At 37.9% G+C, this 21,979-nt stretch overlaps 2 protein-coding genes across 3 annotated transcripts in view; one reads left to right on the forward strand and one right to left on the reverse strand.

Moving 5' to 3' along the window:
* SRP19 (signal recognition particle 19) overlaps nucleotides 1–21,979 on the reverse strand; it is an 823,764-nt gene that overhangs the window by 593,222 nt on the left and 208,563 nt on the right. The window lies entirely within an intron of this gene.
* EPB41L4A (erythrocyte membrane protein band 4.1 like 4A) overlaps nucleotides 1–21,979 on the forward strand; it is a 275,596-nt gene that overhangs the window by 136,576 nt on the left and 117,041 nt on the right. For both annotated transcript variants that reach the window (XM_050793057.1, XM_050793056.1), the window contains exons 3-8: nucleotides 1,547–1,598; nucleotides 6,452–6,530; nucleotides 15,507–15,604; nucleotides 16,824–16,944; nucleotides 19,278–19,365; nucleotides 21,855–21,943. In XM_050793057.1, coding sequence (XP_050649014.1) covers nucleotides 1,547–1,598; nucleotides 6,452–6,530; nucleotides 15,507–15,604; nucleotides 16,824–16,944; nucleotides 19,278–19,365; nucleotides 21,855–21,943 — 527 coding nt within the window. The remainder of the gene's footprint in view (nucleotides 1–1,546; nucleotides 1,599–6,451; nucleotides 6,531–15,506; nucleotides 15,605–16,823; nucleotides 16,945–19,277; nucleotides 19,366–21,854; nucleotides 21,944–21,979) is intronic.

Consider the following 21,979-nt stretch of genomic DNA (forward strand, 5'->3'; position numbering starts at 1 on the left):
GTAATAAAACCTTACAGTAAAATGACTACAACAGTCATATTCATAGTCATAGTATTCATAGTATGAATAATTGTTATTCATAATTAGGAATAAAAGGTAAGGGGATTGCATAAAGCATTAAAATTGCCATTTATAACTACTACTGCCGTTACATAGCAGAACAAGCATTCTTCCCTCAACTGAGGGGAAGGAAAGTGAGGACCTGGGCCAGCGCATGAGTGTTGGGAGGAACGTGGCTCAAGGTGGGTCAGCTCCTACCTCACTGTGGTGGGAATTGCCCCTTCTTCATTAAGGAACATGAGGAAATGGAAACTGAGTGGCTTGGCCCTGGGGGTCCCCAACATCTGGCTAGGAGAGTGTGGGAGTGATTCCATCTCTGCCCTCTCCTGACCCTCCAGGGCAGCCCTTATCCCTTTGACTCTGCTTTTGTGGGAACTCCAGTGCCCTCTGTGCTTCTTTGGCTTCTGCCCTGCTCTTCCCACAGATGGAGAGACGAAGCTAGAGGCTTACCTCCTCTCTTTCCTTCGTTAATTCTACTTCATAATTGTGAGAGTTAAAGAAAGGCCTCTCCCCAGGGCCCCAGATTCTCCTGTCACCACTTGAAATTCTATTCATTAACTGTTAATTTGAATTAATAAACAGGTATCTTAGACTGGCCAAAGGCAGTTATTAAAGGTGACCTAGTCATTCTTGGCATGTGTAGCCTGAGCTAGGGGCTATTTTAAAGACTTTACCTGTATTAATTTATTTAATCTGCACAGCAACCTTATGAGGAAGGTTCAGTGGTGTCCAGTCACTTGTCCCAAGTTACATGGCAATGACATGGGGAGAGTCAGAACAGAGTCCCTGTGGGTCTGCACTGGGATTTAGGCCCTAGCCACTGTGCTGAACTGCTCTCCTGGATCCTTAATGAGGATTTGATTACTTTCTTCCTAACACCTAGCAACAATACCTGTAGGGATGAGACTGGAAGCGAAGATGGTGAGGACATATTAGGAGGAGACATGGCTCTGAGGGGAGTAGTGCTTGGGATGATGAAGACTTTGGAAAGAGAGTTGGAGGACATTTTTTTGAGGCCATTATTTTCCCACCAAAAGTAGTCAGAAATCACCCATAAGCATTTGGATGTCACATTATAATCAGTACGATAATTCAACCAGGGACCCAGCAAGTACTGCTGTTCTTCTTTGCCTCTCTTCAACATCAACATCATCTTTCTCTTTGTATTTTATGTTTAATTTAATGTTATTCTTTAAAGGTGGGGTCATGCCATATTGGCCAGGGTGTTCTTAAACTCCTAGCCTCAAGCAGTCCTTCTTCAAACCCTGCTGAGATTTCAGGTGTGCGCCACCATGACTGGCCCGTTTTTTCTTTTACTGTTCTTGCTGCAGAAAACTCTTATGTATGTTTGTCTGTGTATATGAGGGAAGTGTTTAACTTATCAAGTTTTAAAGTGTTGTTTAAGTAACATTTTGCAAATATTCTTGAAGTAAAAGCTAATGAAAATTGACTAATTTCTTTAATTGTCCTTTTCTTCCTCACACAGTATTGGCTGGATCCTGCAAAAACTCTTGCTGAGCACAAAGAACTGATCAACAGTAGGTATTTAACTTTTGCTTTGTTAAAGGGTGGCTTGAAAGCGATGACAAAGTCCATGGTTAGTTGGGTGCAGAAGTGGGCTTAAGTACTGGAGAAGTGAGTACTAGTACTCAAGTGCCAGAATATGGGAATGTGTGTATTGTGTGCATTGCTAGGCCTTCTTCAAACTCATATTAAATTTAATCAGTCTCTGAGTGGATCTTGGTATTGAATTTGTCCTAGAGACAGGCCTTCCCTTGATTTTGTCTGTGGTTTTTCTGTATGCTTGTCTTTAAAATTTGACCTTAAAACAAAAAAGGCAAATAGACATTAATGGGTGGTAGGGGGACTGCAGGGATGGGTCATAATGTCCAAGCTTTTAAAGAGGTTGGGTTTCTTGAGTTATGGCATGGTTTTGCCATTCGGACCACTCAGTTTCCTAAGCCAGTAAGAGGTGCTTTTGTGACCTGAAAAGTGGTCTTCAGAGAGAGACCATTTTTGGGAGCTAGCTTTTTGGTTTTATCAATACGAATATTATAAGGAGATGCAATATAATTAAGTATATATTCCTTAATCTTAATTTCCAGAACCCAAGTTTTTATTTATAAGCACAAACACAGAGGCTCCTTAAGTGTGCAAAAGAATACTCTTTTTAAAAATAAAATTGTCTGTTTCAATTGAAATAAAATATACATGACGTATAAAATGGATTCTTTTAACCACTTTTGTGTGCAATTCAGAAGCATTAGGTACATTTACATTGTTGTGCAGCCATCATCACTGTCCATCTCCAAAATGTTTTAATCTCCCTAAACTGAAACTCTGTTCCCCATTAAAGCATTTTGCTGAACTGTGTAAATTATTGCTAATCAAAACGGAGTGGATTCTTCTGGCATTCATTACCCCCATTCTGAGTCTGTATTTTCTGTGTGTGTCAGCTTGTTTCCTGCGGTAGTATTGGTTGTGCGATGCTCCATGGATCCAAGGGCAGGAATGTAGCTCTGCTTCCAAAAGGAACTGGAAACCTGGACTGCAAAGCCATCAGAAAGTCCTGTTTCTATGAACGTCAGCATCATTGTTGTTTCTCATTGCATTCCCACCTCTGTAGTGGAAACCACTGGAGTTTACAAGTTACAGCTCTAGCGTATTTGAACTGATTAAAAAAATACCAATTGGAAAACCAGAAAAATTTCAGGAATGATTTCTTTTTTTTTTTTTTGAGATGGTATCTTGCTCTGGCACCCAGGCTGGAGTGCAATGGTGTGCTGTCAGCTCACCGCAATCTCTGCCTCCTGCGTTCAAGCAATTCTTCTGCCTCAGCCTTATAAGTAGCTGGGATTACAGGCGCCCACCACCATGCCTGGGTAATTTTTTTTTATATATATATTTTTAGTAGAGATGGGGTTTCGCCATGTTGGCCAGGCTGGTCTCGAATTCCTGACCTCAGGTGATCCACCCACCTCAGCCTTCCAAAGTGCTAGGATTACAGGCGTGAGACACCGCACCCAGCCGATTATTTTATAATAAACTCACAGGTTTCTTTTATAGGAAAAAAAGTTGATATTTCTATCAAGGTGATGAAAAATTATTATTTTAAGGTGCGTTATTAAAGTGTTCCTAAGCACATTTAAAGTGTCTACTTATTTACATGGTATGAAATATTTTATTTAAGTATCAGTCTATAATGCAGTCACTTTTTTATTCTAAAAATGCGATACTAAAAATTTGATGTAGGCTGGACGTGGTGGCTTACACCTATAATCCCAGCAATTTGGGAGGCTGAGGTAGGTGGATCACCTGAGGTCAGGAGTTCAAGACCAGCATGGCCAACATGGCCATGAAACCCAGTCTCTGCTAAAAATACAAAATTTAGCTGGATGTGGTGGCGAGTGCCTGTAATCCCAGCTACTCAGGAAGCTGAGGCAGAGAATATGGCTTAAAACCCAGGAGGCAGAGGTTGCAGTGAGCTGAGATCCCACTATTGCACTCCAGCCTGGGCGATAGAGTGAGACTCTGTCTCAAAAAACAAAACAAAACAAAACAAAAAAAAATTTCTGCATAGTAAGAATAAAACAACTGGTATTATAATTGAAGAAATGTTAGTGACTGAAGAATCCTTCCATTTTATCTCATGAAATTGTTTGTTAGTGAAGGAAAATGGCTATCAAATCTCTAATAGATTAGTCAGAAAGAGAATCTATAAAAACGACAGAACATTTGCTAGTTACCGGAATGCTTGTAGTTAATCTTGATTTATTTCTCCTTGAGTTAATGAGAAACTCCTTATCAAAGACCTCAAAATTAGTCTACATAAAAGATAGAGGATTCCTAGTTTTTGGCTTCTATATTTTTTGCTAAAGTGAAACAATATTAACTTTACATAAGAGTTTCTTAAACGTTGAGTCCATGGCATGACGTGGATTCAAGACAATAATTTTGTAATTTGAATTATCAGCACCTTACTTTTTTGTAGTCTTAGAATAGGAAGCCAAAAAGTATCTGGCTGAACATATCCTTGTCCAAATGTTCATTTCTATAGCCTTTGATTGCTCTCTGAAACAATGATGCATATATAAGAGTATTATCTTACTCTAAAGGTATTACTATTTTGTGTTTCCCTGAGAAGCTTTATAGATAGAATAGTGCACCCCAAAGCGCTGAGCTCTAGATATTAGCAAACTTTTTTTTCTTCCCAGTGATTTTAGGCAAGTTGTTTAACTCCTTGCAGTTTCACGTGCCTTGCATATATTACCAAGTTGCTATTGTTGAGAATCAAATGTTTATGAAACATTGTTGTACATTATGAAATGTAACCAAATGGTAACGATGCCTTATATTTAGAACACAGCCATTTTATATGTGAATGGGAAATGAAAGGCTAGTTTGGGCTAGAAGAACTTAGAGAAAATTAGCCAAAACCAAATGTTTTTAATTGTGTACTTTTAACATTTTTGTTTAACTGTTCATACTGAATATTTGAAATGTGCGGGCTTGGTGAATAGGGTGTAATCTGTCATGTTCCAGAGAATAGAAGCAGCTCTGGGGCCTGAAGAAGGCCTCTTCTCTTTGTGTACCATCTCGACAGCATCTGTGCTCCTCCCCGCCCCCTAGGTACTAACCCCAGCTGCCTGCGGGCACAGGCAGACCCATCTGCTCAGGAACACGGAGCTTGATTGACACAGACGGATAAGCTGAGGGTGGACTTCCTGGCTCTTCTAAATATTTAATAGTCTGTGCCTCCCTGACATCTGTGTTCAGGGATAGAGGTGTATTTGTTAGAAATACAAACACAGTGGTTAAACAAACATAAAAATTAAACATAAGGAATCAACTCCAATAAGAAGAAATTCTAGCAGTTTCTTTTGAAGTTTAGTTTTTAAAAGAGCTGTAGCATAAGGAGTGTCTTACACAGGAAGGCATAGATGAGGGGAGAGGCAGGATCCTCCTCTTGATTGTCTTCCACATGCCAGGAACAGGGTTCCAGTGTGTTGCACACAGAAGTATGTGTATGTAATATTAATAAATAGTAACATAGTTCATATGTTATAAATACATGATGCCTTTATTCTTGTTCTGTTTAATTTCTTTTCCCCAGTTTCTAAATTTGTGACTTTGTTCAGTTAAGAATAGCAAGGCTGGGGTTACTTTATGTCAGTTTAGATAGTATGGAAGACTTTTACTGAGATGCATGCTTCACATCTTTTCTTTTTAATGCGTGGGAGAGCTTTTGTTGCAAAACAATTAACACCCATAACTACCAGTTGGTATACCAGGTAACAAATCCTTTTAAAAACAAAGTGTATTAGATCTAGTTACTGCACAGCTTGGAGATATGCAGTTTTGGAAACAGTACAGATTAGATTGATACCCTCAGAAATAAAAATATTTCCTAGTAAAAGCATAATATAATGTGTTTGGCACCCAAGGGGTTTGTGTCTTCTTGCACAATTTGAGTATGTATTTATTTTTTATTTGTCCATGTACATACAATTCCAGGCTTTGTTTCTGATTTAAAACATAAAAAAGTTTGTAGGTATAGTTCTTCTTTGGTAAATGAATTAGATGAGAAAGGTTTTCTTAAATACATGAGAACACATTTTTAGATTCAGAAGTATTTAAGAATGAAACAAATATTGTCCCTAATTTTATTATGTAGCCTCACTGATGACTTTTTTCCCGTAAAAAAAGGTAAGAGTTATCATAAGAAAATTCTAATGAGTTAGTTTAAGGATAGGACATTTCTAGCCCTTCTTCCCAGAGTTTTCCATTTAGTAATTTTTTTTTTAACTCTTCTAGGAAAAAAAATTAAAAAACCCAAATATGATCCCTTTTTCACAAAACGGAATTTAGATTGTTGGTCTTTTCCACATCAGCACATGCAGATGCCCTTCTGTCTGTTTGAGCATTTGCATGGTGTATGTCCGGTGGCTGGGGCTGACTTAAATAGTCCACCTGCTCCTGAGCATTTAAGTTGTTTTCAGCTTTTTGCAGATAGGTTTAAAAACTATTTTTTTTAATGAAATGATAAGTGGGTGGTTTTTTAAACCATTTATTTTTTTTCTTTCTTCACTATGAAAAATTACATATATATTATAGAAAATGGGGAAAACATAAATAATAAAAATTGTCTATAACCTTACCAACCAGATATAAGAACCAGCAACATTCTGGTGTATTTGGCTGTGTCTTCTATCTGTGTGTGTATGTGTCAAGGTCCTACTGTCACAGTTCTGAACTTTGCTGTTTCTATCTTATGTTTTCTTGTTTCTTTAGACATTTTTGGAGTGTAATTGTAAATAGCCGTATAATATTATACTGTAACTTTGACTATTTTATGATTTTAGTGAAATTTAATTTCTATTTCTTATTTTAGCCGGACCTCCATATACTTTGTATTTTGGTATTAAATTCTATGCTGAAGATCCATGTAAACTTAAAGAAGAAATAACCAGGTATAGTATTGACTTTGTTTCTGAAGAGATACATGCATTGCATATACAAAAAGCTTTATTTAAAACATATTAAAATTGGGCTAAACATTTGGATGTGTGTCTACCTGCATTTTGTAATGCATCTCTTGTGAGGGTAAAATTTAAACTAGCATTGCATGAAGTTGATCAGTGTCTGACGATAGATGTGTTTGAAAATGGCATGAACCTGGGTGACGTGATGATACATTTTGCATCTGCTGTGATGAAATATTTCTGTATCATTATTGTTAAGCATGCATTCAGCCTTTGTATTCATATGGAAGTCATTTGAACTGCCTAAAGGAAGGATATTTTGATGCTCGGTTTGTACTTCTAAATATACATTTGCACAGCCAGTTATTTCTTTTTAATTGGTTGTAGCTTAAATATTAGCTTTCCAGGTGTTTCATTTATCTCTATAGGAAATGAGAAGATAATTGCTTTTAGTATTAAGAATGGAAACCAATGTTTTAATGCATTACTTCACCTTTGTCACCAAATATTTGATATGAGTAAGACAGAATTTCCTATCGATACTGATTAGGTTGTCAAAATAGTACCTGTCAACAACTGAAAGGGCTTATGAAGAACAGACCAGTTATATTTTAACTTATTCCGCTGATGACCTAGCTGCATGTGGTAGCAAAAACAAAAGCATATTTCCTAACTTAACACTAAGTGGTCAGTTTTCCCAGTGAACCCATATTAGAGGCTCAAATAAAGCCTAATACCTCCTTTGAAAAAGTTGAAATCATGTCTTTTGTAGCCTACGGTTTTGTTTCTATTCCATGCTTTCATCTGTCTCAGACTTTCTTTTGTCTTTATTCTGGACTGCACACAGAAGAATGAGAAGAGGGTAGGCTAATTGGACCTTTTTCATCCCACTTTCAAGTGCCATATTTAGGCCTCATTTTTACTTTGTTTTATTTTATCCCTCAACCTAAGATGTAATCTATTTGAACTGTAATGATTGATTGATGAAAATATTATATTTCATAACCTGTATTTAATTTTTTAAGAGATAGGGTCTTGCTGTATCACGCAGGCTAGAGTGTAGCAGTGTAATCATAGCTCACTGTGACCTCAAACTCCTGTGCTCACGGAATCCTCCCGTCTCAGCCTCAGGAGTAGCTGGGACTACAGGTGTGTGCCCCTACACCTAGCTAATACTTTTTGTTTTTTTGTCTTGTTATGTTGACCAGGCTGATCTTGAACTCCTGGCTTCTAGCAGTCCTCCTGCCTTGGCCTCCCAAAGTGCTGGGATTACCAGCATGAGTCACTGTGCCAGCCCAGACTTCATTTTTAGAACCAAGCAGATGTCTGCATTCACATTGTTCATTATCACATTGTTAGTGAGCACTTTGAAAAGCAGACATGGCAGTTTAAGCTTTTGCAGTGCACATCTTTCTGGGGAAAGGGCCATTAGGATGGAGAGGAAATGTTGAGGAGAGGGATGGTATTTTCATTAGAGTTTCAGAGGGAAATTGAATTCAAGTGCTGTAAAAAAAAATACACTTATATCTGTAACTCGTTAGGGAATTGCAAGGGCACAACATTTTTTAAAAAATAAAATGAAAGTCCTTCATAGTCAGGTTGTGAGTAATCTCTGCCTGTGCCTAAGTGTCCTCAGTTGTAAAACTGGAGATACACCTGTTTCAAGGTTTTCTTAAGCATATAAAGCTCTTATGATTGTCCGTGTCTCATACTATGTTTGATGAATGTTAATACTTATTTCATTCTATCCTTTTTCTAGATGCATGATGGAATTACATCTTAAATAGGGGTTAGGTTCCAAAAATACTTGAGTTAATTTTAAGAAGGGATAAAAAAGATCATTGTTTTATAATGCATTACTTCACCTCTGTTCACCACACACATGAACAGAAATTTCCCAACAGAATCTACAGATGGATCATTAACAGAATACATGGATTTTTTGTATAATTTACAACCCACAATATTTTCAGTACAACCAGTTGTATTGAAAGTTTTAGACCAGCTTGTGTAGTTAAGAACACAATGACATAGCTGGCTTACAATTAGTGTCCATGATTTGTTGCCTAAAACATATGGTTGAATTTAGGTAAGTTAAATGTGCATTTAATACATTGATATACACATATTATTCATTTTATTATTGATTTACATGAATATATTACCATTAATGGACCGGAAAAAGAGGAGTCACATGAGATAATTTTGGCAAAAGCAAGAACTGAAACCAAAAAGCAAAATCTCCAGATACATGCTATTTAAGGAAGAACATACTTCTGCCAGCATTTTCAAGTTGAGTGTTTATCTTAATTTAGTTCTTTGGAAAATTGTGCCAGCCTACTCTGCATTGGCTGTTAGGTTGTCTGTAATTTTTTGATATGAATGATCATGCTATCATAAACATGCTTATACATAATCTTTTATGTGTATGTTTTTTTGACATGTTACTATTTCATACATACTGTATTGCCTCTTTCACCATCTAACCCAGCTTTTTTTTTTTTTTTTTTTTTTTTTGAGACGAAGTTTTACTCGTCACCCAGGCTGGAGTTCAGTGGTGTGATCTCAGCTCACTGCAACCTCCACCTCCTGGGTTCAAGCGATTCTCCTGCCTCAGCCTCCCGAGTAGCTGGGATTACAGGTGCCCACCACCATGCCCAGCTAATATTTTGTATTTTTAGTAGAAACAGTGTTTTGCCATGTGGGGCAGGCTGGTCTCAAACTCCTGACCTCAGGTGATCTGCCCACCTCGGCCTCCCAAAGTGCTGTAACCCAGTCTTTTTACTGCTGCATTGTATTCCATAATTAACTGTATGTTTTGGCCATCCAGATTGTTTCCTTTTTAAAAAAAATTAGGGCTGGGCACAGTGGCTCACGCTTGTAATATCAGCACTTTAGGAGGCCAAGGCGGGCGGATCACAAGGTCAGGAGTTCGAGACCAGCCTGGCCAACACAGTGAAACCCTGTCTCTACTAAAAAAATACAAAAATTAGCTGGGTGTGGTGGCGGACTCCTGTACTTCCAGCTACTCCTGCTCAGGAGGCTGAGGCAGGAGAATCGCTTGAACCAGGGAGGTGGAGGTTGCAGTGAGCCGAGATCGCGGCGCTGCACTCCAGCCTAGGTGACAGAGCTAGACTCTGTCTCAAAAAAAAAAGAAAGAAAAAAAAATACAGATAATGCTACAGGGAACTTCTCATGTATATACATGGTCATGCTATTAATATATGCAGTATTTCAGAAGGACACTGATGTAGGAAAAAAGATCTGGAATGAATGTGATAGAAAAATAAAGTTTCAGATTATGAAAAATGTAAGTTAATAGAATCATCAACTTGGAGTCCCTGCTTGTGTTCTAAGGTGTTTTCTGAAGTAAATGAAATTGGGGGGACTTTGAGGTCATATATTCTGAACTCCACCCTTGTAGAACATTTCTGACACATCAACCAGCTTCTTATTAAGCACTTTTAGGTAGGAAACCTACTTTGAAAAGCACTAAGAAATTCAATAAGAAATAATTCCCTGATGGTCTATACAGAATAAATCTGATCTCTCTTTTCTTTATTAGTACTGTAAATAATTCGTGTCCTCAGGAGATCTGTTAAACTGATTTTCAGTTCTAATTCAAAACGTGACATCCTTCCCTGTACTGCGTGTCCTTCATAGCTCTGTATCCTCCACAGATTTGATAAGTATAATACATATATTGGTTAGAAAGACAGGCTTGGGAGTCAGAAAGGCTGAGGTCTGCATCCTCGCTTTGTCATTCACTAGTTCGGTAATCCTGAGAAGATTGTAAAGTCTCAGTTTTTTCATTCGTGCAATGGCATTATAGTGTTTCTTCAAAAACATGCTTGGAGGAATATATAAGAGTGTACTGGCAAAGTACTTACCATAATGCAAAGATGTAAGTGTTCAATAATGATCAAGGTAGCTGACATGGAAATAATGATTATTGTTTTATATTTTCAAATTATTGATTAAAACATTAGGAAAAGACCAGCTTGGAGCCCTGAGATAGGTCTTCTTGCATGTTTAAGTCAATCCAGTAATCAGACCCTTCTTATTGTAGGTGCTGATTTAACTATGAATCATTTTACTATCCCCTGTAGCCTGCATTTCTTGAATTTGTATGTCAAGACAAAATGCACTTACACTTCATTCTGTAACTATCTGGAGTACCATGTTCCAGTGTGCTGAGTAAAAGGAGATTCAGTGGTGACCAGGGCAAGATCTGGTTTCAGTCTGCCTGAAGAGAGAATCTGTCAGTTGTCTTGCTGACAGCCCTATCTGAAATACCATTGGAATTTCCCTGAACTTTTTAAGGATCTTAAAACTCTTTCTGAAAAAAGAAAATAATGTTAGTTCCAAATGACTCATTCATAATACTTTTTAGAGTCTCAAAATAGGTGTTTGATTTTTTTTCTTAGTTTTTAAAATAATATTTCACAGCATTTTGTTGAGGATTGACATTAAGTTCTTGTCTTCTTTTTGCAACCCAGAATCTTCCTTTGGTGAAGATGGGTTTGTTTTATTTAGCTTCTTCACTTCCTGTGTGACCTTCAGTCCTATACTTACTTCCTGAGTCCCTGTCTCCTCCTTTCACTGAAGGTAGTGGTCCTCATCTACCTCAGAGTTGAGGGTTACATTTTCTTATGGAAGCGAAAGGACTTTGTGAGCTTTAAAGGACTATCTAAATGTAAGGTGATGTTACTGCTATTTGTTTCCATATTTTCATCATTGGTTTTCAACTTTAGAGGTGAAAGTTATTTTTCTCTACTGTTTTTCTGCTAAGTCCTATGTGCCATTTTTCTGCATTATTTAATAACATGTTATGATTTAAATGTTTCCCTTTGACTCTCACATTTAAATTTTATCAAAACTAGTTAGATAAAATGCTGTGTTCCTGCTCTTTGTGGGATGAAGGTAACGATCACGCTCCTTATTACCTCTGTATAGGTTGGTAGTCTCCTCTAGGTTCTCCTGTTTCACATTCAGCTATCACCTGAAATCAAACTCCTCCCTGTCCCTACCTCCTTCAGTTTTCTCAGCAGGGTCTCACATCATTAGAAGGTGCACTGTAGGATTCTTTGGTATGAGCATTTGTGACTGTTTTTGGCCAGGAATCTCACAGGAGCCTTCTGTTTTGAGCTTCTGTCTCTCTACCTCTTCTTTAAGAAGGTCCTTGTCTGTTCTTCTTGCCTCTAATTGCTAAACTGTTAATGGATCTCAACGACTTTTACATCCTTGGTATCAGTTTAGCTATTTTCAACACACATTAGATAAATAGAAAACTGTGAGGCCAATATTTCAGGCCTGTCTCTTGTGTTGTACTGGTGGTGGTGGCGTGTTAAGTACAGATAGAGTGGAAGACAGAATGCTCCTCCCTACCTAGAAATCAAAGTCTCAGGGGCAGTGCATATACATCGGTTTGTTAGTTTACAAAAGGAGGTAACCAGAAACTGCTTCATGAAGCCTCTGCTGTATACCACAATGTATTCTGGAAACTTCCTTGTTAAGTAGATATTTTTAGTTAGCATTTTTTCCCCAGTATGGTACAGTATAACTAGAGTCACAGTATAATTTATTGTCCAAACTTTGACACTTTAGAGAATGATGAAGTGAGTTATTAATAATTATATATTCATAATAGGCATAAATTAGTACTCTCCTAGGCAAACTGGCACATAGGTTCATCCTAATTAAAGCCAGAGATAAACAAGGACTCAAGCATTCAATCATAGCTTTAATCAGAATGACACAGAAGGAAAGACTCAGCAACTCTAACTTGCTCTATTTTAAATAAAATATTAAATTTACTATAAGCCCCATAAAACATACAAAATAAGCAATATATAGTTAACTTAAAATAGGCCCTGAGATACTATAAAATGTTTAACATATGAAAATATGATTTTACTTTATCACAAATTTGCCTCATGACTCTAGTAAGATGCTAGATATAATAAAAATCAAGTTTGAAATTAAAAATAGTTTGCCTTCAATTTTTCTTTTTTTTTTTTTTTTTTTTTAATGCAGGGAGTGAAAGATCTGTGATATCTTTAAAGGGCAGGCTAACCAGGGAATTTTGAATAGATGTATTTTTTCTTTATGAATTTCTTAGAGACAGCAAATAATGTTCCCAGTTTTTAGAATTTTGTCTCTCTGTTTATCCATGTACCCAACTTGCAAATCAACAAGTATGTATTGAGCAGCTCCTATGCGCTGAGCCGGAGATACTAGGAATGCAGTTGCCAATGTGATGTGGCTCCTGTTTCTTTGTATCTGTTTGTCTGTGTTTTAGCTCTTTGTTTTCTACTGTGTATTTTTAATCTCTCTGTTCCTCTGTTCCTCTCCTTTTGTCTTTGAAGCAGATGTCTATCATTTCTGTATTTGTCAAAAGATTTGATTGTCTAGTCAGATGTTAAAGTCTTTTTTTTTTTTTTTTTTTTGAGAGAAGGTGTTACTCTGTTGCCCAGTCTGGAGTGCAGTGGTGCAGTTACGGCTCACTGCAACCTCAACCTTCTGGGCTCAGATGATCTTCCTGCCTCAGCCTCCCAAGTAGCTGTGACTGCATGCATGTACCCCCAAGCCTGGCTAATTTATTTTTTATAGAGATGGGGGTCTCACTATGTTGCCCACGCTGTCTCAAACTTCTGGCCTCAAGCAATCCTCTTTCCACAGCCTCCCAAAGTACTGGGATTAGAGGTGGGAACCACCATGCACAGTCTCAAAGTCTTAATAGAGAAAGAGACACTTGCATCTCTGACCCCTTTCTTTAAAAAATACACTTCAGGAAAAGAAATTTGAAGATGCCAATAGAGAAGGAGGAGGGTGTAGTGAAGTGCAAGTTTCCAGCAGCAAGCAGTGATAATTCTCATAGTTGTCTCTTTTGTTTATAAGGTTTATTTGTTTGTTTGTTTTTTTGAGACAGAGTCTTGCTCTGTCACCCAGGCTGGGGTGCCGTGGCGCAATCTCAGCTCATGGCAACCTCCACCTCCTGGGTTCAAGTGATTTCTCCTGCCTCAACGTCCCAAGTAGCTGGGACTACAGACATGCACCACCATTCCTAACTTTTGTATTTTTAGTAGAGAAAGGGTTTCACCATGTTGGCCTGGCTGGTCTTGAACTCCTGATCTCAGGTGATCCGCTTGCCTCAACCTCCCAAAGTACTGGGATTACAGGTGTGAACCACCATGCCCACCCTTGTTTATAAGGTTTTGTATTTAAGTTCTCCTAATTTTACTTGACTCTACTTTTCTCTTCTCCAAGAGGAGCACAGATGATCATTATCAAACGGATTTAATAGCTCAGATGAACATTCAGGGAATTGAAAATAGTTAAATAGGGTTGGGAAAAGGTGTGCAAATTATGGAACAGGGTGGTCACTGATCAGTGGCAAGAAGTGGCCCCAGAATTAAGCAGAAGTAGGAAGTCAGTCTTACAAGCTATCTTAAGGAGCTTGAACTTTATCCTAAAGGCAAAGGGAAGTCTTTTGAGGTTTGTTTGTTTTTTTTTCCAACTGAAAGAGTGACATGATCCTGTTTTCATCTTAAGAATCCTGCTTACCTCTTGAGAGGTTTGGAAGGAAAGTAAGTATGAGTGATGGCAGAACAGTTAGGAGGAGGTTTTAGAAATTTAGGAGAGAGTGACCTGGTCTAGGGGATCGAGAGGAGTATAGATTTTAGAAACAGCATATTTGGTGATTGAATGTGGGTGCCAGGGATGATTACACATTGTTCCCAGGTTTATTTTTCTTGGACAGCTGAAGGTGGGGGTGCCACTTACTGAAATGGGCAGTGGGGAAACATGGGGCATTGAGCAAATTTTCTCTGAAACGTGGTTGCAATCAAAGTTGATACCAATCTTTTTGAAATAATCAATGTGGTGTCTAATATCTAACACAAATGTAACATTTCCTCCCTAAGGGCTTTGGTTGTGAGCATTCGGAGAAGAGATATTTATCATAGCTGATTATTATAGTTCATTTCCTTTGTTTTTTTCTACCCTTCCCAATGACATCGAGTCACCTTATAAAACAGAAGTCACAAAAGGACAGGTTAAAGTGTGTGACAGTGTGTGTGCATGTGTGTAAGTGCTAGCATCCAAGGATGATGTGGATGGTTAGTTATGTTGGTTCATAAACCTCTGGCCCCTCTCAGTCCACTGGCAGAATAGCTGAATAAGAAAACAAAACTAATCAAAGTTACATATCATCCTGATTGAGAGAGTTCTAGGGTCAGATTTCTTGGGTTCTAGCTCTAACTCTGCTGCTTAATTCGTTGTGAGGTCCTGGACAAGTTATTTCCCCTCTGAGTCTATCAGTTTTCTCATCTGCACAATGGAGAAAATAATAGTACTGACTTCATTTTTAAAGTCTTAACCTAAGTTATTATACATAAATTACTTAGGATGAGTTACCATATAGTGTTAAGAACAGTGCATGGCATTGCTGTTATAACAGGTTTTCTTTTGGCAACTTGGAATGAGCAGATAATAGACAGAGTGTTATGTAATATAGGTTGGGTCTTTGTGATTTATTCCTCCCAGTAGGAGCGTGTTGTGGTGGCAGTGGCAGTAATGATAGCTTAAAAGAGCGTGGAGTTATCCTTTGCATTCACCCTGTGAGGTGGATGCTGTCAACGGTTCCAGTTTTGCAGGTGGGGAGGCTGGCTGTTGGAGAGGTTAAGCAGCAGCCCAAGGCTACAGAGGTAGTGAATGCCGGGGCTGGGAAGTAAACCAAGCAGTTGAACTTGAAAGCCGCACTTTTTAGCCACAACCCTATATTGCCTCTGTAAGGTATGTTTGAGTAGTTCCTGTTCACTCAACAGCCCCCTCACACAAGAGTGGGGGGTGGCTTTATTTTAATTGAAGGTGATTGGTTGTTAACCTTGATTATCAGGGTCTAAAACATCAGGTTTGAGTAGTGTAAGAGATGGTTAATCTCTCTTTTTGTTTCTCTTTTAGATATCAGTTTTTCTTGCAGGTGAAACAAGATGTCCTTCAGGGCCGCCTTCCCTGTCCCGTCAACATTGCCGCTCAGCTGGGAGCGTATGCCATCCAGTGTAGGTGCCACTTAAACATATTTGCCTCAGAAATGTCTGGAGAAAGTATTTGCATTTTTAAAAGCGAGTTTACATACTAAAACTCTTCTTATCCATGAGATTTTGAAAAAAAAAAAAAAAAAGATTTTATTTGGAATTCAAGTTTTGTTCAGTGTTTCTTCGGAAGAGGTAAAAATGGAGCCAAGTACAAATCCCTTATGGTAGGCTGTATGGAGGTTTAGTCACTGGAATAGCATTGATTCTTGATTAGGTGGAGGGTCTAACAATCTGTTCTATCTACATCTCGTCTGAGTTCATTGATTCTCCTCCCCACAACCTCACCCAAGCTTCTATGTGTCAGAGATCCCATTGCTCCTGCACTGCTGTGGTGAAGAGTCTGCATGGCCAGGTGCCATCACTAGGTTCAGCGTGTGGCATGGGTGTTGAGCTCGGTGCTCTGCAGCTCTTCATGTTAATATGGTGGCTGTGTGGGGTGGCTTCAGCATGCATTGTCATTTTGGAGACTGAGGCTGGGACTACTTCCAGTAACAAGTGGACACCTTCTAAGAATCAAGCTAGATGTGGGGAGAATAAGATAGCATGGTCCTTGCCCTTGTGACACTTGCAGACTAAAAATAATCTAGAAGAAATATGCTAGGAAAAATGTCATATAGATGAACTGGGTTGGGGCTGCAAGGTAGATTAACATAGGGAGAAGCATTTGTATAGGAGTAATATAGTGGGCTGTCTGCTATCATTTTGCTTCTTTGTGTAAATTGTAATGGGATATGTACAGCATTGTATTGCATTCCCATGATCATTATTTCAGGCAAAGATGTATTGAATCACATGTACTATTTCTTGGTGTCATTGTCTGAGAGGATATATTGAGGTCATGAGTGTTTTTCACTTCCAGCATTTCTAGTGTTTGTACTTGAAATGTTGTTTACAACATTTTACTTCACATACATTGTTAAGAGTAATTGAAGTAAAAACGGTGATATAATTATAGTCTTTGGGAATGCAAAAATATAGAACTTCTGTTTTTAAATCCAGAATTTGTTGCTACCATCCATATATGCTCATCAGAGTTGTATTAGTAAAATTATTTAGTTGTCTTATATGTGAATTTTAATAAGACATTTGAAAAAATGTTTAAGCATGTTAGGAATATTTTATTTCTGTATTTTAAGGACTATTTTTCTGAAATGGAAAAATCTATGATATCTTTCTTTCTTAGCGGAGCTTGGAGATTATGACCCATATAAGCATACTACAGGATATGTATCTGAGTACCGGTTTGTTCCTGACCAGAAGGAAGAACTTGAAGAAGCCATAGAAAGGATTCATAAAACTCTAATGTAAGAATCATGACACTGTGTCTTATGGCATCATCCATCAGTCATCATCTTCTGATATTCATAAGAAAAGTTTCTAGAATGATAAATTCTTCACCTGTGCATTTAATATTCTAATACTCCTCTTTGTATAGTTTAACTACTTTTAACTCTAAAATGCTCACTGAAAACTTCAGTAATTTAAAAAGTGTAAAGGAGAAAGTAATTTCAATATGTAAAGTTACCATGTTTTTGGTCAATGGCCTTTCAGACATCTCTTTCTATGTACAATTTCCTGTAGAGAAAATCTGTCGTACATAGGTTCATGTATTTATGATATTACATAGTGGAATCATTCTGTAAATACTAGATTTTGCAGTCTTTTTTTTTTCCGGTCACCAGGATCTTGTGAAATTAATCTTTCAGCTATAAATATAATTTTTAATCACAACAATTTTTAACCATAAATGCATTAATATATTCTTCAATGTTTCCTCTGTCTGAAGTATCCCAGTTCTTCACAGTTATAAGCCAAGTCCTGTTCAGGCCATAGCAATGAGTCTGGAAATAGTGATGATGCCAGTGTGGAACCTTTGAGGGTATTGTGTTAACACCACATGCATTTCTGAGAGTAGACACGTTCCCCTAGTAGGATTTTCAATTCATGGCCTATAGCATTGAATTTATAATTTCATTATAGTTATTTTGGTTAAATTCTTTACACCACATTGCTTTATTCCCTGTTATGTAACACTCCCTCTTGAATATGCTTGGTTTCAGATCTATTATAGTTAAGGAAAAAAAAATGGCTGGGCATGGTGGCTCACACCTGTAATCCCGGCACTTTGGGAGGCTGAGGCAGGTAGATCACCTCAGGTCAGGAGTTTGAGAACAGCCTGGCCAAAATGGTGAAACCCTGTCTCTACTAAAAATACAAAAATTAGCTGGGCGTGGTGGCATGTGCCTGTAATCCCAGTTACTTGGGAGGCTGAGGCTGGAGAATCACTTGAACCCTGGGAGGTGGAGGTTGCAGTGAGTCGAGATTGCACTATTGCACTCCAGCCTGGGTAACAAGAGCAAAACTCCATCTCAGAAAAAAAAGAAAAAGAAAGAAAGAAAGAAAAAATGTAGAATTAATCTGGTCACAAAAAAATGTTTGCCTAAAGGATCTGTTTCAGTGAGTGTAGAAGCAGAAGTCAGCTGCTGAATTGCAATCAGAGAAAGAGGCCCTCTATGTTGTATTAGCATGCACTAGAAGGCTCTCCAACCTGATTGCAGAGTCCTTCATTTTCAGATTTTGCTGAAGTAGATGCTCAGAGAGTGCTTGTTATAATGTTAGGAAGAGCAGTGTGTTTGGCACATTCTGAGAGTACTGATTCTACTAGGGGTTTCAAAGCACGGTTATATACTGAAATTATCAAGGAGCTTTGGGTAAAGGCTCTCATGTGTTTTACATGCTAGTGTTGACAGTGTGACTGTTATTTCTAAGAATAAAGCTTGATCAAAGTGTGGTGTGTCTAATTTGATGAACATTCTTCTTGGATTTCGAAAGTATGGTATGTTGGTGGTTTTCCAGTGCATTGTGGCTGAAATGAAATATGTCACTGCAGGATTTCTTAATTTTTAAGATTCGACGTCCTTTGATTATCTATTAAAATCTCAATCTCTCTCTCTCTCTCTGTCTCTGTCTCACACACACACACTCGCTTGCACATGCATGTTTAACCCTTCTTTGCAGATTTCAGGCTGATGTTCACGCTCATCAGAAATGAATGCTGTTTTCTTTATATTACCACCAATGAAGATTTTGGGAAGAATTCTGTACTCTGTATTAAGAAAATGACAAGCATTTTTACAATCTCTGTATGTTAATCAATGTATTTTCAAACTACACATGTGCTCAGGAGATCTTGATATGACCCCAGTTGGGTGGTGGCGGCCCCATTCTCTTCCTCCTACCGACCACTGCTCTAGTTCCCTTTGCTTTGGATGGAGAACTGCTGCTGCACAGAGACATTTTACCGTTTGTGGAGGGGATGCTGTTTCATTTGAGTGCTTATATTCTCAATAACCTCTTTAGGGGTTTCTGATGAGAATTTTTAATATATGCTGGGACATAGGGGATAGGCTATAATGAGCCAGAATGGATTTGGTAAAGGAAATTAATGTAAGTATCACTTCAGAGTATAAAATTTTGTCACCAAGAAGCAAAGGCCTTCTTGAAATACAAGGACTTATGTTTGCATTAGTAAAAAGTATTATTTGTTTTCCCAGTGAATACAGTGAAGATAGTTTGCATCCCTGTAAGTGCAGTAGCTGCTATAAAATAAGGCTCTTTGTTTTTGTGCTGGGTATAGGGGTCAGGCTCCTTGTGAGGCTGAGCTGAATTACTTGAGGACTGCCAAATCCCTGGAGATGTATGGCGTTGACCTCCATCCCGTCTATGTGAGTAACATAACACAAAATATTTTAAGCTGATGACATTTTTCTTAAAAAGTCACTGAGACTCCCAAAGGAAAGTTGCAGTTCTGTTGTTTAGCAAGCAGATGATACTTTTTAATCTATGTTTTTCTAACACAAAGCAGCTCTTGTGTGGATTAAACCCTAATGAGTTTTGCATAAAAATCTGTGATTATATTTCCATGTGTAGAAAACAATTAAGTGGGCTTGAAAACACAATCTGGATAACATATCCAAAGGGCTTAGCTAAACATCAAAACAATATAAAAGTGATGTATAGGCCGGGCGCGGTGGCTCACACCTGTAGTCCCAGCACTTGGGGAGACCGAGGTGAGCGGATCACCTGAGGTCAGCAGTTTGAGACCAGCCTGGTCAACATGGCAAAACCCTGTCTCTACTAAAAATACAAAAATTAGCTGGCGTGGTCGCGGGTGCCTGTAATCCCAGCTACTCGGGAGGCTGAGACAGGAGAATGGCTTGAACCTGGGAAGCAGAGACTGCAGTGAGCTGAGATCGTGCCCCTGCACTCCAGCCTGGCAACAGAGCAAGACTCCATCTCAAACAAACAAACAAACAAACAAACAAAAAGGTGTATAATTGACTGTATTAGACAGAAAACAGGAGGACTTTTCAAAAAATAGATTTTATGGCAGCAAAACATAAATACAGTCACTTGCCAGGTAAAGTAGGCATTAGGCAATAGGCCAGTCGCAACTACTGCTGATTCTGTTAATATGAGGGTTACCACCTACTATAGGTATCATTGCATAAGTAGAAATATTTTTGCAGATTTTTTTCAGTGGTTTATGAAAACTTGCTGAATAGTAGTCAGTGAGCAATTACACTGAATCTGCACTGAGTGTTCCGGATCTGGGTTTTAACCTTTGAGCTACTTCTTTTAGGCTACCAAATGATTATTCTATGCCAATGAGATTAGAATGCCTTTGTCTTTGAATTAAGAGGAGTGTCAGTAGCAGTAGTTAAATTTTATTTGAGAAAATGAGCCAGGTACTTTATTCTTTATAGGAAATGAATTGCTGAAGAGTATTTATAGACTGATTTTTTTTTAAATCAATTGGATTATGGAACTCAGTTTTTAAAGAACCCTAATAAAAGTTTCTCTAGTGCAAATAACACTCATGCATTCATTTTGTGCATGTCTTTTGCTCATTAGCATTTCCTCCAAGAAGAAACAATCTCTTATTATTTTTACAGTTAGAAGCACTCCTGTTTAATGTGGCAATAAAAGCTATAGATATGCGGGAAGAAGTAGTTCCCTGATATATTATATTCCAATTTCGTTAGGTCATTAAATGCTTCATAGCACTGTCCTTATACTGCTAAAACTGTAGAATCATTATTGTTTTCCCTTCTCTCCCTTTAGCTACATTAATCTTGTTAGGTTTTTCAGTTTTTAAAAGAAAACATTCTATAGGAAATTTATAAAGAGAGTCTTCTGTGAAATACTTCTACATTTGTATAATGTTTTCCTAATTAGAAATCACCTTTGTTGATGGTAGAAATTTATGGCAAATGAGCTAGATTTATTAGATTCTTCAGTGGATTCCTTTGAGATTTGAACTTTAAGAACTGAAAAGTGGGCATCGACAAGTATTCTTCCAAATGTGTTGCTTTATGTTCTTTGTGAATATAATTTTGCAGGTTACCGTTTATCTTAGAGTAGAAATAATATTATCACAAACAGTTCTGTGCATGTCGTTGGTACCCACTCTGTGACTTTTTCATTTTAATATCCTATTTTAAAATTTGGATTTATGATTGCCTGAAAATAAGGGTTCTCTAGTCTTTACCAGAAGAGATTATACTTTTACATTTTTGAGCAGTCTTAAAGTTATAGGTGGAAGTAGGAAGAAACATGATGGAGACTTCAGAAAATTCAAGTGTGTGTCTGCTAGTGACTGCCTAAACTTTCTAGAGAGAATTGGGGTGGGGACGAAGTGGGTTTCATGATTGTCCACATCAGAGATAAATCAAGCCATTTCAAAAGCACCCTTGATAGAAGCCAGTGGTTCTCAGTCTTTGACTGCACAGGAGTATCACCTGGGAGTCCTGTGTTTTTTTCTGCTACTTTGGCCTCTTCATTAGAGATTCTGATTTAACTGTTTCTGGTAGTGCCCAGGCATCAGCATTTTAAGCTGCAGAGTGATTCCAGTTAATATGCTGCTAGTGTTGAACACCACTGTGTAAGGAAAGTTGGGTAAGTCACTGGTAGTCCAGGCTCATTTTAATGAACTGAAGTAGCAAGTATGAAGAACACTAACAAAGTTTCTTTTAAAACTTTGAAAAAATAAGCAACAAGTTAGCTACTATCATAGTGTATCTAGCTTTCTAGGCTGATGTCTTTCAAAAATTAAATCCAATATTATAACAAATTATATTTGTATGGTCAATTATAGTTTGACAAAGAGATTTTATGTGAATATGTGATTATAGGCATATGTTTGCTTTTGCAGGGAGAAAACAAGTCTGAGTATTTCTTAGGATTAACTCCAGTTGGTGTTGTTGTCTACAAGAATAAAAAGCAAGTGGGGAAGTATTTCTGGTAGGTATGGCTTGAGAACAGAGTTGGCATTCTATG

The sequence above is a fragment of the Macaca thibetana genome, chromosome 6, assembly GCF_024542745.1.
Source record: "Macaca thibetana thibetana isolate TM-01 chromosome 6, ASM2454274v1, whole genome shotgun sequence".
NCBI lineage: Eukaryota > Metazoa > Chordata > Mammalia > Primates > Cercopithecidae > Macaca > Macaca thibetana.